Below are 18,517 nucleotides of genomic sequence, written 5' to 3' on the forward strand. Positions count from 1 at the left end.
CAATAAAACAATATATATGAAAAAGATAAAAAGGAAATTGCAGTTGCCTTCATGTGCTTTTTCGAACACCACATATTGTAACACGTAACATTAAACTGCTATTTAGATTGCGATTTGACTTAAATGAATTCTACACTAAACAGTTATAACTATGGTTTAATCTTAGACGCACAAATGAAGGGAATATGTACAGTATAGTCTCATTGTCAACATGGACACATTGACGTTTCCGATTGTCCCTGATCGGACACCTTAACACGTGACCTACCACGGAAGTTGTTTCAAAAATGACCTCAACAACATGGCAGAAGCACTTCTTTACCCAATGAACTTTTGTTCATTTTAGTCATTAAATTGTGAAGTACCGAACATTATTATCCTTCATATTATTTGCAATGGATGTCAATTTGTTGTACTGGAAATGCCATGGTCAGGTAATTGAGCCTATAGTTGTTCATTGACATGATTTTCAATTATATGTAGCTCACCTTTTTGCAGATTTCATGTTTATGGGTGAACTTTGCCTGTGTTTTTTCAGTCTTTCTTTAGTCGTTTCAAGATATGGGGGAATCTTCTGAATCCATCCTCCCTGGTCACCTCAGATGTAAGTATATGAGATATAGTCCAGTAGTGTTGTGACTGATTGCCATTGAACTGATATGATGAAGTACCTGCTCGCCATCAGGCTGAAATACAAACAGCACGCACCCTCCTTGGAAGTGAGGAGAATGCCAGCAAAAAGGTGCTCACCTCTTCTTTTTGCACACTTACGACTTTATGTTCACGTTTCCTCTGCTTCTTCCTATAGGATGAGCATGAGGGGACCATCGCTCTTGTAAGTAATGCAAACTATATCTGTGTGCATTAGCTGGTCAATACTGTACAGAGGAAACGGTACAATAAAGTAATGAAAACAATAATTTATGAACAGGTCGATAGTTACCTTGCCAATAAAAAACTCATGTACAAATTCCAATCCGGCTTCAGAACTAACCACTCCACTTACACATGCCTTCTCTATCTGACCGACCACATCAAACATGAGGTGGAGGCGGCGGGCAAATATGGTGGCATGGTCATGCTGGACCTTCAGAAGGCCTTTGACACAGTTAACCACGCTATACTGTTGGATAAGCTCAGAGCAATCGGATTTGATAAAACCTCATCGAGCTGGATGCAATCTTACTTGGAGGGGAGGAAACAGGTGGTAGAGGTGAACGGCACCATGTCCCCTCCCCTCTCAGTAAGCTGTGGAGTCCCCCATATGCGGTTCTCTCCAAAGTTTCTCATAATCATCATTGTCACTGTCACCGACGTTCCACTGGGGTGGGTTTTCCTTGCCCTTATGTGGGCTCTACCGAGGATGCCATTGTGGTTTGTGCAGCCCTTTGAGACACTGGTGATTTAGGGCTATATAAATAAACATTGATTTATTGATGATTGATATTAGGGCCTTTACCTCTCTTAATATACATAAATGACATGTCATCAGCATGCGACTGTGAAGTGTTACTGTCTGCGGATGACTCGGCCCTGCTGGTATCTGGCAAGAACAAGTCACAGGTGGAAAAAATCCTCGGTGCCGAAATCTGTAGGATTTGCACCTGGTTCGCTGACAATAAACTATCCATACACTTAGGTAAAACGGAATCCATCCTGTTTGGGTCCCACATCAACCTTAAGAAAGTCAGTGACTTCACTATAAAAGTGGGTGACATTATTATCACCTAGGTTCCATTCTAGAGGGCAATCTTTCTTGTGATAAAATGGCAACCAAGGTAATCAAAAAGGTCAACCAACGAACAAGATTTCTCTACAGAATCTCCTCTCTGGTCAACAAAATCACCGTGATGATTCTAGCGGGAACTCTCATTCAACCCTTTTTCAATTACGCTTGCACCTCCTGGTACTCCAGCACCTCCAAAACCCTCAAATCTAGACTCCAAACATCCCAGAACAAGCTAGTCAGGTTACTTCTAGACCTCCACCCCAGATCACACCTCACTTCTATCCACTTCTCCAAAGTGGGCTGGCTCAGGGTGGAGGACAGAGTAAAACAACTTGCACTGAGCCTAGTCTATAAAATTCGCTACACCTCCCTGATACCGAAGTCAAACTACTTCCTTAACGTAAATGACCGCCATAACCACAACACCAGGGAGAGCTCCACAAACCACGTTAAACCGAAATTCCGATCTAACAAAGGTCTTAACTCATTCTCCCTCTATGCCACATCAATATGGAATGCATTCCCAACAGGTGTAAAAGAAAGTGCATTTCTATTCTCCTTCAAAACCGCACTAAAAGAACACCTCCAGGCAACTAAAACCTTAGACTAACCCCCTACCCCCACCACATCCCACCTCCCGGGATTGTAAATAATCAAATATATATATTTGTTTTTATGCTTTCTGAACTCACTATGTTCACTGCTCGCTGTACATATCCTACGAAGTCAGACCTACACTGTTTCAATGTCCATTTCTCAGATGTTATAATTGTTGATAACTGAATTGCTGATATCAACCAAACATAACCCCCACCCACACACATATCCCATCTCCCGGATTATAAATAATGTAAATAATTCAATGTATATACAATGATGATTAACTTGTGGGATGACTGTATAATGCTGATAGAATATATTTGTACCATGAATTGATTAACGTGGACCCCGACTTAAAGAAGTTGAAAAACTTATTCGGGTTTTACCATTTAGTGGTCAATTGTACGGAATATGTACTGAACTGTGTAATCTACTAATATAAGTCTCAATCAATCAAACAATCAAAACCCAGAATTTACCCCTGTAATGCTTTATTAATTGACCTAATGCCATGGATAAACACCAAGTGTTCGCATAACTCATGTTGATTTAAAAAAAAGGTAAATTATTTATAATTTGTCTGTTTACAGTCGTCAGTCCATGCAGATTCTGGTTCTGTACTTCCACTGTTTTTCCGCCCTCCAGGTACTGTAATATGACAAAGCGGATCAATTTCTGCAGATGTTGAACTGTTAAAATGAATTAGCACAAGTAAACAAATGTACAGTTGCCTGCACTAGTACATGGACAATGACATAGGTTGTTTTGCTTCAACCAGTGCTTCCAGAAATTTGCGGTGGCACAATCACGCCAATTCACGCAAATAAACCTGGTGAAATATGTCCGCCCTCGTAATTTTGTCCAACTTCTTCGCATATTGTGGCCAATCACCATTTTTTCCCGACACTCAACATGTATGTTTGTTTCTTGTGTAGCCTTAAGTGATGTTGCTTTCTGTAATAATAAATGATTATTGAACTATTATTTTTTATAACTAATTAAAGCAGTACAGTTATTTGACAATGAGCTCTTGAATATGTGCCTTTACTGCCATCTAGTGTCTACTTTAAGTTTGTGGCATAAAGTGAGTAAAAAAATTTAAATATTTTATTTTAAATTTGTGTTGAAATCTAAAACAGGGGTGACCAAAGTGGGTACCGTGCCAATTTTTTCCTGCCGAGGCGGTTCATTTAGCCCGGTAAGTCAGCAACCTACGGCTCTCGAGCCGCATGCGGCCCTTTAGTGCCGCCCTAATGGCTCTCTGGAGCATTTTTAAAAAAGGATTGAAAATGGAAAAAGATGGAAGAAAAATATATTTTTTTGATTTAGTATGTTTCTTGTGTGAGGACAAACATGACACAAACCTTCCCAATTGTTAGAAAGACCACTGTACCATAGTGTGGACTGTGACACAAGTTTGTTTACATGTAAAATCTTCCACTCCTACAGTATTTTGTCTGATTTTGTCCACCAAACCTATACGGTGTGTGAATGCACAAAGGTGAGCTTTGTTGATGTTATTGACTTGTTGGAGTGTTAATGATGCATATTTGGTCAGTTCTTGACTGCAAGCTAAACAATGCTAACATGCTACTGAGGCTAGCTGTATGTACATATTGCATCATTATGCCTCATTTGTAGGTATATTTGAGCTAATATAATATCCTTTAATTTTATCTTTTGTATATAATGTAGTCTTGCATGTCTCATGACACATTATCTGTATGTAATATTGGCTGCATTTCAGATCGTTGTTTGTATGCCATATTGTTCCAGACCACAGCAAACATTACCGAGCTTGCAAAGATTGTAATTAATCTATTAAAAGAAGAAAGCTAGCTGTTTTTTTAACATGGACACACACATGTATACCTCTGGCCATTAAAAGCCAGTAACTTCCAGGAGTTATCTCCCCTTCTGAGTAGCCTCTGATTTACTAATGTTTATTAATGTGGTAAAAATGTGTAGAATAAATATTACATTTAAACATTTCTGTCACCAAAGATTTGCTTCAGCCTGCGACACAGTCATTTTGATAGTAGGGTAATATAGCTAATATAGACATTTACGCCATGTGTTGCCTTTATCATAAGACTTATAAGCGGCTTTTAATTTTTTGCGGCTCCAGACAGATTTGTTTTCAGTATTTTTGGTCCAATATGGCTCTTTCAACATTTTGGGTTGCCGGCCGCTAATTTAGCCTGCCACGTGCAGGGGTGGTTTACCAAATGCAATACATATTGACAATGACCTCTTTCAAACTCACAAAATATTTGATGGCTTGTTTGCAAGACTAACTAGTGGTCATCATTGAAGGGTGATGATCTCCACAACCTTTTAGATGGCGGCATGGGTCTTCCACTCATAGTGCTGCTATACACTTAAAATCTTAAAGTTAAATCACATACATTTTTACTTCGGTACTTCAAGGCAAAAAGTTTGGGCACCCCTGCTTTAAACCTTTATAAAAAATTCATAAAATTACAACTCATTCAAAGTTATTGAGAAGAAAATAAACACCGCGACCTCCTGAAAAAGGAGCAGGGGATTCAGGAGTTTTATGCCACAACGATCACACAAAAAGCGAGCAAATTCCTGGAGGCACTAGTTAACGCTCCATCGCAATGGATTTGAAATAAATGGAAGTGTAGAATTTTACCTTGTTTGAAGAGGTTTCATTAGAAATATGGCATTTATTGGAAGACGGTCAATTTGTGTCATAAATCATGGGCAAAACAATGAGAAGAAAACGAATAGCTGATGATATAAAATGTGGTGGACAAGTATGGCTGGTGTTTGATGATGATGCAATTGTTTGTCACATTTTGTTTTACAGCATTTTTGCCAATAAGCATTCCTTTGGTACGTCTAACTCCAGTCATTACACACATGATACTGTGGTGCTCCTTGGAGTACATTTTAACATGTTGACTATTTTGCAGGTTATTGGAAGCAATTTGCCACACACAAGCGTCATACCAGCAGTCTTCTGGCAGGTACAGACATATTAAATTGTTTTCTATAAATGCGACACCTGATGGATACTAACAAACACCTCCTTGCAGTTTTTACTACACAGTTACACTGCCGGTTTTAACCACACAAACAGAAATTCTTCTTCAGAAAAGGTACTGGCATTTTGCACCTTCATCAAAGGCCCAATATACTATTGTGTATATACTATATACCAGTGATTCTCAAACTGTGTACGCAGGCTCAATTTAGTGGTACGCTAAAAAAAATCACCTAATTAAATATTCAAACACAGTGCTACTGTTAGTGTTTCAGTGTCCGAAAATATTAAATACACTTGTAAATAAAATCTCTGCCTTGTTTTTAAGGAATACTAAGGCCTACTACGCTGCTTTATTTAATTGTTGGTCATAGTTGTGGTACTTGGAAAGCCATGTTTTTTCTAAGTCAGTACTTGGTGAAAAACTTTTGAGAACCACTGCTATATACTAATGTGTAATATGTTGGCTGCTTATCTGCACCCACCAGCAGGGCAAGGCGGCAAATTTGAATCGGAGCCTCTTGATAGCAGGGACGGTGTCGTATGCAACGTGTGCAGGGGTGTGTACAAATAACTGTAAACTTCTTTCTCTTCATGAAGCTTAAATGTTTCATCTCTGGGTAAGATGCACAGTAATAAACAGATCTATGATGATACATTGGCAGTGACAAAAATAGATACTTTTTGATATGGCACTAATATTGAATCTTATTGGCTCGTGCAGGTGTACAAAACACATTTTTTTGACATTATGATTACATTATTCACCTTTTGGTTGCAGGCCCTTCCTCAAATGATTGTGAACCGACTTGGATTAACAAACCCAGGCGTCCAGAAGTTCTTCAGGTTTTTCATACCGATCCCACTCTCAGGTTCATCCTCTTTGAAATTTCAGTGGTACATGAGACATATCGGAGCATGACTTGATGGTGTCTCTCCCACCAGCTGCTCTTGCCTTCTTGAACGTATATACCATCAGAGGGGAGGAGTTTGAAACTGGAATCCAAGTGTATGATTCAGATGGGAATCCCATCGGCTTTTCTAAAGCAGCAGCAAAGAAGGTAAAAAGGGAGCAAAAGCGACATGTTTGCGATTTGTGCGATGGTTGTTTGCACACTTTTGTTGTTGTTTTTCTCAGGCTGTGATTGAAACTGCATGGTCAAGAGCAGCGCTGTTTGGCACAACTACTGCTGTTCCTAATCTCCTGGTTGCAGCCTTGGAGAGGTCAGCAGACTCTTATTCGAATCCCCTGATTCAAAGTGTTGATGAATTATGCAATTTATGTCTTTTAGAACAAGACCTTTCAAGAAGAACACCATGCTGGCGGTTTCTCTCCGTCACATTAGTGTAGCTTTAGTCTTCGGCCTGATGATCCCACTGTCCTTCAGTCTCTTCCCTCAGTTGGGGATGGTATGATTACGTTTCAGCCGTTTGCCCATGTTCATTTACCGTACCTCACCTACACTGGCCTTGTTTTCCAGATAAAGACAGAAAATGTTGAGAAGGAGCTGCAAGCTAAGGCTGTTAAAGGATGCTTATTCTACCACCGAGGACTCTGAGCAACACTTTAACACAGTGGTGTAAACAATTCCATGACAAAAAACAACAATTAATAATAATAATAATAACAGTAATAAAAACTTGGATTTATATCGCGCTTTTCTAAACACTCAAAGCGCTCACAGAGAAATGGGACTCAACATTCATTCACAACTGGTGGTGGTAAGCTACATCAGTAGCCACAGCTGCCCTGGAATAAAAGTGGAATAAAAGGGCATCGAGGTGAAATGTAATGAGAATAAGTTGAAATGTTGACTAAAAACACAAAGCTGCAACGCAGGCTGTTTTTTGTTTAAAACTGCCATTGCTCAAAAAATTAAATTGGATCAAAATCATTGTTGTGGTGAATTTTTGACTCATTGAAGGCTCCAATTCCTCTACATCAATTATTCCACTTTGAAATATTTTTCAGGGGAAATATTGTATATGTTGTGTGTTAGCCATCAAAAAACTATTTTTTCTATGACAAAATGAGCATAAAACTAACAAACAAAAAACCCAGGAAAAATTCTATAAACGTATAATCAACGGATAGATCTGAAGAAGCCTTTTTGGAACCGTGCAAATTTTAGTGACATTTGTTTAAGAACTGCCATTGCTTAAAACATAATGAATCAAAATCAATGTTGTTAAGAATCATTGACCTACTGTATTTAAGGTTCCAATTACTTCACAATATTCCACTTTGAAATGTATTTGGAGAAAATATTGCAAATGTTTTTGCCATAAAAAAACAGTTTTCTTTCACAAATAAGGCAACACATTTAAAAATGTTAAATATATATATATATATATATATATATATATATATATTAGTATTGACAGATCTGAAGTTGATCTAGAGATTTAATCGTAGAAAAAAATTATATATGTATATGTTTTTTTTAATTTAACATTCTTATGGCTATGGCCCTTTCGGGTACCTGGGACCAAACTTGAGGGGAGCCCTGAAGGTTTAAAAAACAGATATTGTATTGGTTTTGAAAATGAAAAATATCAAAATAGCCCCCGCTTTATAGGATTTTTCAGTGTGCGGCCCTCTGTGGCAGAAGTTTGGACACCTCTGCTTTAACACATACAAACCTCTACTCATTTTCTGTCTGTAATCTAGAATAAATGCAAAGCATGGCAGTTTTGAAAATATGTATTTGTTAAAAATATTCTGAGCTGTTCATAAAAATACATTTAAATCTCCAATGGTACATAATTAATTATATGCACTGTATTATTTCTAATGTAACACTGAGGCAGAAACATATCCCACAGTGCAATAATATATTAAAAATGAAAAATACTATATCCAGAACAATGCAATATATCTGCAGGAATGGAAGAATCAATTGATTAGATTGTTGCCCTTAAACACAAGATAAGACTTGAATAAAGCTGATAATCAATTCCTTGTGCTTTTCAATAATGAAACTATCTGGATGTGATAATAAAAATTTGTTTTTCAGAAATCACTACTCTGCTGGAGACTGCTTCAAACTACGGTATTTGTTTTTGTTTCTGGTATTAAGACAAGTGAGCACAGGGTAGTAGTGTCAAACAGAGAATTACAGTTATTAGAAGAGAACAATGTTAATTTCTTGGTTTGTTTTCTGTCTAGGAATTTGAGGTCAATAAGAAAGATATCTGTGTTTCATGTGTGACACACAGCACACTGTTAATAATAATATTAATAATAATAATAATAGAAGTCATTGGTGGGGGGGCAACAGTACCTGTCACTACGCAGCATCTGAAAGCGGGCTCATATGCATAAAATCTGCTCAGCAGCTGCTAGATGGAACAGGAAGTTTTCTGTTGCAGGAGGGAAATTATGCTGCTTTAAATGTTCCAATGTGAGTTTAGAGCTTTCACACTCGTCAGCGAGGGCCTTCAAATGAGCAAGAATCTGTTTGGTCTTGATGGAAATGTCCTGCAAATGAGCGTAAGGATGCTTGGTTAAATGCAAACTAAAATATGCAATCCTCACCTTAATGACGTGACTGTCTGACTTCTCTGTGTCTTCTGCAGAATGGATGATAAGTTGTCCGATGTCCTTGTGTAGCTTTCCCATCATCATAGACTCTGTGTTGGGACAAGACGACGATCTACTCACTAGGGTCAAAATGCTTGTAGGAATATTGTTTTGTTTTTTCACCTTTGGCACTCTGCGACACTGTCATGGTGCTCTCTGGGAGGTTCACGTACACATCAAACAGGTCTGATCTGTTGCTGACATCGGGATCGACAAATCCTGCTATATATCCTGAAGAGAAAAAAGAAAAATCACACTTAAAGGGGAACTGCACTTATGGGGGAATTTTGTCTGTCGATCACAATCATTATAAAAGACATTCTAAATCTGAAATAAACGTAAATAAAAGTCTGCTTACAGGGGAGCCAATGCGGGCGCCACTATTCCCCCCATAAAATCTGATAACCATTTAAGAAGTGCCAACAATAAATACTCCAATTACATTTCGTGACTTGAATATTAACCAAATATTAGTGTCACTTTTAACATAAGCGCTGACACAGACAAACTAGTTATTGTTTCCACGCTTCCCTACTGCCTGTAAATTTATTGTAGATAATAAATCATGCATCTCACCTGGACTTGATATGTCCGGGGAGGTAATCCGAGGAGTTGGGACACTTTGACAGCCAATTTCGGACATGGAACTGGCGAGAACGACACGACAAGCGCTTGTTCCCCCCGATCCCACCACTCGGTTTCGTCGAGAGGATTATGAGACATTTTTCACCTAAATGGGAATATATGAACATCCTTGCAGTCGGCATCCTAAGGACAGCCGACCTTATACAGTATGTGATGTTTTAGTATGTTTTTTGACTCTCATAAAGTCTGCAGTGAGCAGAAATCAGTGATGAAGAAAAAGAGCAAATGTTTTTTGGTATGCTTTGGTATGTATGCTTAAAATGAGCAAAATATGTAAATATTATTATTAATTATGAATATACCTGTTACTACATTACATATATACTTACATCATGTATATAAAAAACTAATGGTGGTGTTTGGATGTTTTAAGGGGCTCTATAGGTAGAATTGAACAGCTCCCGTGGGCTGCTCCATTGTAAACTTACATTAGATCGAATTTATTTAATATTTAGAATGCATTAAAAAAAAAATCCATCTGTCGTCATGTCTTTCATAATGTTGTGAACGATAGCCAAAAATCTCCCCAAAAAGTGTACTTCCCCTTTAAGACTGATTTTCTTTACATAAAAAAGCAAAGATTATAGAAAGGTTACCATCAAAACAAAACACTTATGCTTAGGTACGCGCATACATAGGTACATACACTGCGCATGCACATACATACATACACATGCATATTGTACATACATCCATGGAGACATTATTGCACATTATTGGTGGCACTCAAAATATTACAATGGTTTGTTTAGATTTACAAGAGGAAACTATCATATACATAACGTGCAACACAATATATTTCAAGCCTTCATTCTGTTTAATTTTGACCTACAGTTTATTAAAACCTTGATTTGAAAATCTCTGAAAATATAGGGTCTTTAAAAATGGTAAGCTATGATCATCAAAATTATAACAAATACAAAGATATATCTCACCTTGCATGTACTGAGGTAATATCACATTTAAGTTTCACATTTGACGTTAAACTGCTGACATGAATATTACCTCCAAATTCTTCACGACAACATAAAATCATCAGCCCAGAGGTTGGGTCTTGGGCGCAGTTGGGTGTTCCAACAGGACAATGAACCCAAACACATGTCAAAAGTGGTAAGGGAATGGCTAAATTAGGCTAGAATTAAGGTTTTAGAAATGCCTTCCCAAAGTCCTGACTTAAACGTGTGGACAATGCTGAAGAAACAAGTCCATGTCAGAAAACCAACACATTTAGCTGAACTGCACCAATTTTGTCAAGAGGAATGGTCAAACCTTCAAGCTTGTGGATGGCTACCAAAAGCACCTTATTGCAGTGGAACTTGCTAAAGGACATGTAACCAAATATTAACATTGCTGTATGTATACTTTTGACCCAGCAGATTTGGTCACATTTTCAGTAAAATAACCAAAATGTATGAATGTTTTTGTGACAAACAAGTATGTGCTCCAATCACTCTATCACTAAAAAATAAGAGATGTAGAAATTATTGGAAACTCAAGACAGCCATGACATTATGTTCTTTACAAGTGTATAAACTTTTGATCGCAACTGTATATTTATAATGTATAATTGCCGCCATTGAGGCCACGATTGATGATATTACCCACTACCAAGAATGCTACAGTGCCTACTCCTGCTGCGTCATGTTGTGTTACGGTGTGGATGTTCTCCCGAAATGCGTTTGTCATTCTTGTTTGGTGTGGGTTCACAGTGTGGCACATATTTGTAACAGTGTCAAAGTTGTTTATACGGCCACCCTCAGTGTGACCTGTATGGCTGTTGACCAAGTATGCTTTGCATTCACTTGTGTGTGTGTGTGTGTGTGTGTGTGTGTGTGTGTGTGTGTGTGACAGGCTGTCCTCACTCAGGTCCACATGTTAAGGGGTGAAGGTTTCAGGTGAGAAAAGACGCTAGAGGGGGTCCATTTAAGGCACCCCCCCAATATTGTTGTCTGGGTGGAAATCGGGAGAAGTTCGGGAGAATGGTTGCCCTGGGAGATTTTCGGGAGGGGCACTGAAATTCGGGACTCTCCCGGGAAAATCGGGAGGGTTGGCAAGTATGTGGTAGACTGGGTGTGTCAAGAAACAGAATTATGATACCATCTACTTCACAGAGTTGTAACGACAAGCTGCATTCACAGACAATCCCAAAATAATGTGTTTATGATCAAGAGCGTAACTGGTAGCACCAAATCTATTTGTGACTGGCCGCTACGAACAAATGAATGTATGGGAAAACCATTTACGAAGCAGAAAACTTCCTCACCGGGACACTTTGTAAGATGCTCTAGTTCAGTGTCAGTCAGGTGCACATATGGATGCAGAATGGACCAGTCTTTCCTGTGCCACGTCAGCGCCGGAAGAACTCTAAAAGACAAAGATAAGATTAACAGTTGAGAATGTTAATCTAAAATTACATTTTCACACGAAATTTGATTGGATTGGATTTTTTTCTACCTTGTGAACTCCAACAAGGCTTCAATTCGAGGATGGTAGACAACAATCCTCTTTTTCAGCATGAGAGCAGTGTACAGAATAATGGTTTCCATGCCAAACTGAGACACCACATCTGGGTTCAAACACAAACATGGTGAAAAATTCACTTCTTCTGTTAAAGTGTCAGCTCGTCATGAAAAATCCATCATTTGCATAATTTCCTAGATCTAATATTAAAACCTAGCCCCTGAGGTCTCACCTTTGATTGAACCTGCCAGGAACGCCTTCTGAACATCGTGGTCCTTGATTAGAAATGAGCCGTTCTCTTCACTTTGACAAACACCTTTGGTGAGGACAGTGATGTATGCCTCCATCATTTTCACTGGACTGCCGTATTTAACGTACATCCTGGAAAATATGTCCCAAATTTGTATAAAAAAATGGCACTCCTCCAACTTGATGCTAAATTGTGAAATGAATACTGTACCTGCACAGTATTCGATTGAGAGCAGCATATTTCTCAGGGTTGAAGTCTTTGGCTGTAACTACCACTGAAAAATGAGTGATCTGGGAAAGGGATAGAGCTGATGAAAGCTTGGGAGTATGGCAGCACTATTCTGCAAAAAATATGAATCGTGGCCACGTACCACATCATGTTAAAAGTGACAGTGATGCGCGTGCGTTTGTAAGCAATAACACAGTAATTATCATTTTTATTCGACATTGGCTGTGTCTAAATCTGGGGTCTTCAGCATAGCGTCATCGTACACATGAAGTCTGTTCGAATCCATTTTTGCACAAACAGTACCTAAAAGGCAGCCAACAAATGGGGCTTACTTCTCTATTGAATAGAATTATGCATGCTGAGCAACCTTCGTGGTCCAACATATCCCAACATGCTTAGCACGCTTCTTTCTGTCCAGTCTTAAAAAAATGTCAACATTAGTTAAAGGGAGGAAGAGTGTAAGTATAGATTTATTTGGGTCTTTTTTTTTTTTTACAAATATTTGCTTATTTGTAAGTATCTAATGATGAATGCCAATCAATTTGTAAGTATTGATTTCATTTTTTAATTATTTTTAAAACTATCTTATTAATATATTTTATACATTTATTTTATCATCTTAATATACTTTAGATTTATAAAGTTATTTCCAGTGTTTCCTTATTAGGAGCCCTTTAAGTTAAAGTTAAGTTAAAGTACCCATGATTCTCACACACACTAGGTGTGGTGATATTATTCTCTGCATTTCATCCATCACCCTTAATCACCCCTTGGGAGGTGAGGGGAGCAGTGAGCCGCAGCGGTGGCCGTGCCCGGGAATCATTTTTTATGATTTAACCCCCAATTCCAACCCTTGATGCTAAGTGTCAAGTGGAGAGGTAATGGGTCCCATTTTTATAGTCTTTGGTATGACTCGGACGGGGTTTGAACTCACGACCTACCAATCTCAGGGCGGACAGTCTAACTACAAGGACACTGAGCAGGTGGGACTTTGAGCTTGGGGCTCTGATGTGCCGCGGCTGCTGTGGCCCCGGCTCAAAGATTCCTCGGCTAGAGGACTTCCTGGTCCCTCGCTGTTTGCCCTGGATCAGGGTCGCCGGTCGACGCCCCTTATCATGCAACCCCTTGGTACACTTGACTCCCTAAGATAGTGTTTCATCACTTCGTTTTTCTGTGCTCAGCCACATATGCTTTTAGATGACTTGTATAATGTGTGCATGTAAGTGTGGTAGAGCAGAATAGGGGGTGGGGGTGTAGGGGTTGACTGTTTCCACTTGGGATAATGCAATGAAGGCAGAAGGTACTGTTTTTAAAATAAAAGTTTAATGTAAAGCACTTTGTGCTACATTTTATACGTATGAAAAATGCTATACAAATAAAGTTTGATTGATAAGTATTGCTTTATTTCTAAGTATGTATGTATGAGTAACAATGTATGTATAAGTATTGGTTTAATTGTAAGTAATACTTTATTTGTAACCATTCATTTGACTGTCAATTGTTTGACGTGGAAAGGTTGACTTTGATCTTACGACCGTGATTATGTAAATGCATAACCCCTTATATTTTATTAAACTTGTATAAGTATTTGCATTTTTGTTGTTACTGTAATAATATGTTTTGTCTTGTTTATTTATTTGGAACAATCTTGGGGTAAAGGGCTCACAAGCACATGTATGAAAACAAAATAGTATGTTCAGGTCTGCATGATAATTTGTTAGGCAAAATTATGTTTGTAAGATACATATAGTAACTGCTGCTGGTGATGTGTTTTTTTGTTGTTTTTTTTATCAGCGGCCTCCATTGCATACATTTCAAGAACATTTAGATCATTTTGCCTTATCTACTTAGTATTTAGTTTTTTAAAACAAGTAATACATAAATAAAGTAGTTGGTAATATCACTAGTCTCTAATATTTTAGGTTTACTGCTAGCTGGAGTTATTTTTCCCAGCAAATAACTTTCTTTTCTCTTCTGTAAAACCTACATTAGAAATAATTCCAGGTATCTTCCTGTCATGACTTCAAGACTCTCTGGATGCGGTTTATGGAGGATCCTCTCAAGAGGCTTCCCTTGGCTGTACGAGCAAGACCCTTGGCCGCACGAGCAAGACCCTTGGTCAGCTGTAAACTCTAGATTAGGACACAGGGACTGTCTTGTTCTGCTTTAAGAAAACTTCATAGTTTCTAAATGCCATTCTTTATATGAGGTCTCAGAAGGACAGTTGATGGAGGACTTTTAAAGGGGAACTACACTTTTTTTTTTCAAATGTTGCCTATCATTCCACAATCCTTATGAGACAAGAACATATGTTGTTTTTGCATTCTAATTTGTAATAATCAGCTCGTTCTAGGTGGCTCGCAATGGTGCTAATGAAAATAATTAATTCTGCCTCTAAATCCCTCTAAAAATACATCCACAAACCACCAACAATACTTCATTTATGTACCGTAACCTGAATAATAACCATTGTTATTGTAAAAGCGAACACTGAAGAACCGTTTTTTTTTTTTTAGCGTAGTAACACATCTCTTTGCGGTGGCATGCTGAGGCATTAGCAATAGCGAAAGCTAGCTTCTGTGTCAGCACCTGATTGGCTTTTGAGTTTGTAATGCATAACACAATGCAATAGGACACCAATCTGAACCGACTGAAAAACAATGGTATGACAATATCCAGGGTTTCCCTTTAATGTAATTGAATGTGGTGGACCGCCACAGCATTTTTAATACGGCCACAGCTTGAAAATAATATTATAATTTTTTTTACTTAAAAATAATTTTAAAGTAATATAATATATTGTAGAACCCACAAGAAATTGTCCGACGCTATTTTTAACATTTATTACCAATCTTATGATAACAAATGGCACACATCCAACAAGTTTTACCTCTCGTGTACACACTTTCGTATTCGGGAGTCCGCGCTTCCCTGTCGGACACACAACACTTCATCATTCTGCGCAAATCACGTTTCAGGCACGGCCGTCATGTTTGTAAACATGGGAAAAACTAACATTAAATCCAAACCACACGAACATTAAACATTACCATCAGTAGTTTGTTACAGTATGAATGGTAACAAATATAGCCGATTATTTGCCCGCTATTGACAAGTGATGTACCAAAAACTCGACCGCCGAAACTACTTTTTAAAGACTATTTTTGGGCGGTATAGCTCGGTTGGTAGAGCGGCCGTGCCAGCAACTTGAGGGTTCCAGGTTCGATCCTCGCTGCCGTTGTGTCCTTGGGCAAGACACTTTACCCACCTGTCCCCAGTGCCGCCCACACTGGTTTAAATGTAACTTAGATATTGGGTTTCACTATGTAAAGCGCTTTGAGTCACTACAGAAAAGCGCTTTATAAATATAAGTCACTTCACTTCCCACTTCACTTCACTTTAATAACCGAAAACTGCAGCTGAACCCGGATGTAAACGCCATTATACAGGAGCATTGTCAGCGATGTGGACGTAACCAGATATACCCAAAATGTGCAAATATTAAGAGGAGAGTGGCGGCTTTTAAGAAGAGAAGGTGCAACTAGAGCAGCGCGAAATAAGTGTGACGTCATTCTTGCTGCAGCTTGCCTCTTTTATCAGGAACATCAAGGGACAGAAGTTAAGAGTATCTAAACACGACTACAATTTTAATAACACTAAAAGATTAGATTTTTTGCTAGCTATATATATATTTTTTTTTAAAGTAATTATAAGTCATTGTACAATAAGCAACAACATTTGAAAATATGGCAACATGATATAAAAATGATATAAAAATATATCTTAATACAAATTATTAATAACAGATGTGTTTTTAAATGTATGTCTATAATTTTTTTAATCCAATTGACTTTATTTGTATAGGACATTTTAGAAAACAATAAATGTTTCACAAAGTGCTGCACAGCAGTTAAAACACACATTTAGAAGCAGGATAAAACTAAGGAGAGTCAATTGTAAAAATCACTAATGAAAAAACATTGTTTAAGAAAATCGTCCTGCGGCTTCCTCCCACATCCAAAGACATGCACCTGGGGATAGGTTGATTGGCAACACTAAATTGGCCCTAGTGTGTGAATGTGAGGGTGAATGTTGTCTGCTTATCTGTGTTGGCCATGCGATGAGGTGGTGACTTCTCTAGGGTGTACCCCGCCTACTGCTCAAATGCGACTCCAAAAGGGAAAAGCGGTACAAAATGGATGGACGGATATCTTCATAGCAGATTGGCCAAATTATTTGATGGCGCCTAACACCACGCCCCCAACTCAGTATCTTGGCAGTCTAGGGAAAACCCTGGTATCTGTAAAGTGTTTGCCCACATTTCATGTTTTGTTTGTACACAGCTAGCTTGACAGTGTATATAGTTGTACTAACAAGCAAGGACAGTTGTCAGTTTGGTCAAGATCGCTGGGGACGTTTCCAATTGACTTTGGATAGGTGGAAAGAAAAAAATCCTACCACTGCAGGGTTTCTTAGCGCAAACAGTTTGTCTTTCGTTCTGATGAATTTTCTTGTAGTGTCCTCCTCGCTAGATACAAGATGCATTTATCAATAACACTATGCTCCACTCAATTCAGCAGAAGCACTCCATTTCTGTCAGCGTAGCTTGGGAAGCTCCACATTTACAACACCAAGTCATGACGGTCCTGACTTAGCCCCAGGGGTCTGCTGCATCGTTTTATCCTCTCTTAGTGCTTGTTGCGATTCTATAACCTGTAGCTCATCCTCTGTAGTTTCAGGTTCAAAAAGATAGGGTTCTGAATCATCAGTTGAATACACATTTGTTGACGAAAGTAGGAACAACTTTGCTATGGGCACTGAAATTAATGCACCCATGGAAGAAGTTCCGGTAATGATTAAAATGAACAAATTACGGTAAATATTGTAAATGTACATAATGATATGAATGTGTCTGTTACTACATTGTAGCAGCGTGTAAAACTAGACATTGGGGATTTTTATGTTGTTTTAGAGGGCTTTGAAGGCAAGATAACCGCATCTTGTGTTTTTATTTATCTACAGAGTCCTAAAAAAAGAAGAGATGTGTCTACTTGTCTCTCATAATGATTGTGAATGATAGGCATACATTTTTTAAAAAGTGCAGTTTGTTCCCCTTTTGAACAGGAATTAAAAACATATCAAGTGAAAGACATAGCTAACTCGATGCTTGTAATAAAGACAAGTCATAGGTAGAATCAGTTAACGCCATCGCCAAGCTGATAAATGATGGATATACATCAATGGGTAGAACCAGGACAACAGACTCAATGCGGCCTGGCTGGAGTGGGAACTATTTTGGTTTACCTTTTTTAGAGCTGTAGGTTCCTGCACCTCCAGCGTGCTGATGTAATACCACGTACGAGTGAACTGGCCAAACACAAATGTGTGAAAATCTTCCTTGTCTTGAGTCAGACAGCACTTGCTGAGCAGGACTTCTTTCAGTTGTGCGCCCACAGAGGGATAGCACCACACCCACAGAGTGTCTCCATTCACATCTTTTTCTGGGGACGTGATGGACATTTGGTCAACATACTGTATGTGGAATGCTTGGATCACACTGCTGTCATGTGATTCTGCTCCAACACATACAAGTCATGCAAATCATGGCGTAAGCACGTTAACTTACCAATCAATCCGACGCTTAACATGGACTGGGTTTTGGTTGCTGCCATGTTCCATACCTAGTTGGGGTCAAATTAAGCAAACACACATTAAACAATTAGAGGGGAGGAACACACAATATCAAAATGCAACTGACAAATACCCTGAAAGCTCTTTCGATGTAAAACCCTCAAAATTGATGTTGCACAGATGTAATAAGACCATAAACGAAATGAAATGTGCGTATTACTGTTAATGTTGCTCTCAATAGACTTTTTTTTCTCGGGACGACTCTTTTCCTTCTTCCGGGGCAGGAGGCGGGCTATTTTCAACCAATCACAGTCGACGTAAAAGATGCATTCACGTTACATATAAAATAGTATTTATTCAAATTCCTTGAAGTAATGG

General features: G+C 38.5%; 2 protein-coding genes across 7 annotated transcripts; one reads left to right on the top strand and one right to left on the bottom strand.

Moving 5' to 3' along the window:
- The first annotated feature begins 262 nt into the window (after positions 1-262).
- On the top strand, positions 263-7,237 carry sfxn4 (sideroflexin 4). 2 transcript variants are annotated; one of them, XM_061910781.1, is made up of 14 exons: positions 263-434; positions 539-604; positions 686-742; positions 809-835; positions 2,920-2,974; positions 5,166-5,191; positions 5,272-5,325; positions 5,395-5,457; positions 5,834-5,902; positions 6,124-6,214; positions 6,288-6,403; positions 6,481-6,566; positions 6,635-6,752; positions 6,824-7,237. In XM_061910781.1, exons 1-14 carry the CDS (start codon positions 396-398, stop codon positions 6,899-6,901), a joined length of 945 nt encoding a protein of 314 aa, XP_061766765.1. In that variant the 5' UTR covers positions 263-395; the 3' UTR covers positions 6,902-7,237. The 2 variants fall into 2 exon arrangements, with proteins under 2 accessions (XP_061766765.1, XP_061766764.1); XM_061910780.1 differs by having other exon boundaries at positions 264-434; positions 5,831-5,902.
- Positions 2,804-18,451, bottom strand: dennd10 (DENN domain containing 10). Of its 5 annotated transcripts, XM_061910773.1 has the most exons (11): positions 18,273-18,432; positions 18,135-18,189; positions 17,813-18,009; positions 12,491-12,570; positions 12,263-12,411; positions 12,025-12,136; positions 11,834-11,934; positions 9,049-9,156; positions 8,881-8,975; positions 8,627-8,823; positions 2,804-2,977 (listed from the first exon to the last, which is right to left on the bottom strand). In XM_061910773.1, exons 2-10 carry the CDS (start codon positions 18,178-18,180, stop codon positions 8,656-8,658), a joined length of 1,056 nt encoding a protein of 351 aa, XP_061766757.1. In that variant the 5' UTR covers positions 18,181-18,189; positions 18,273-18,432; the 3' UTR covers positions 2,804-2,977; positions 8,627-8,655. The 5 variants fall into 5 exon arrangements, with proteins under 5 accessions (XP_061766757.1, XP_061766758.1, XP_061766756.1 ...); XM_061910774.1 differs by lacking the exon at positions 2,804-2,977 and having other exon boundaries at positions 6,285-8,823; positions 18,360-18,451; XM_061910772.1 differs by lacking the exon at positions 2,804-2,977 and having other exon boundaries at positions 6,285-8,823; positions 18,273-18,431.
- Positions 18,452-18,517: the final 66 nt, after the last annotated feature.

The sequence above is a fragment of the Nerophis ophidion genome, linkage group LG09, assembly GCF_033978795.1.
Source record: "Nerophis ophidion isolate RoL-2023_Sa linkage group LG09, RoL_Noph_v1.0, whole genome shotgun sequence".
NCBI lineage: Eukaryota > Metazoa > Chordata > Actinopteri > Syngnathiformes > Syngnathidae > Nerophis > Nerophis ophidion.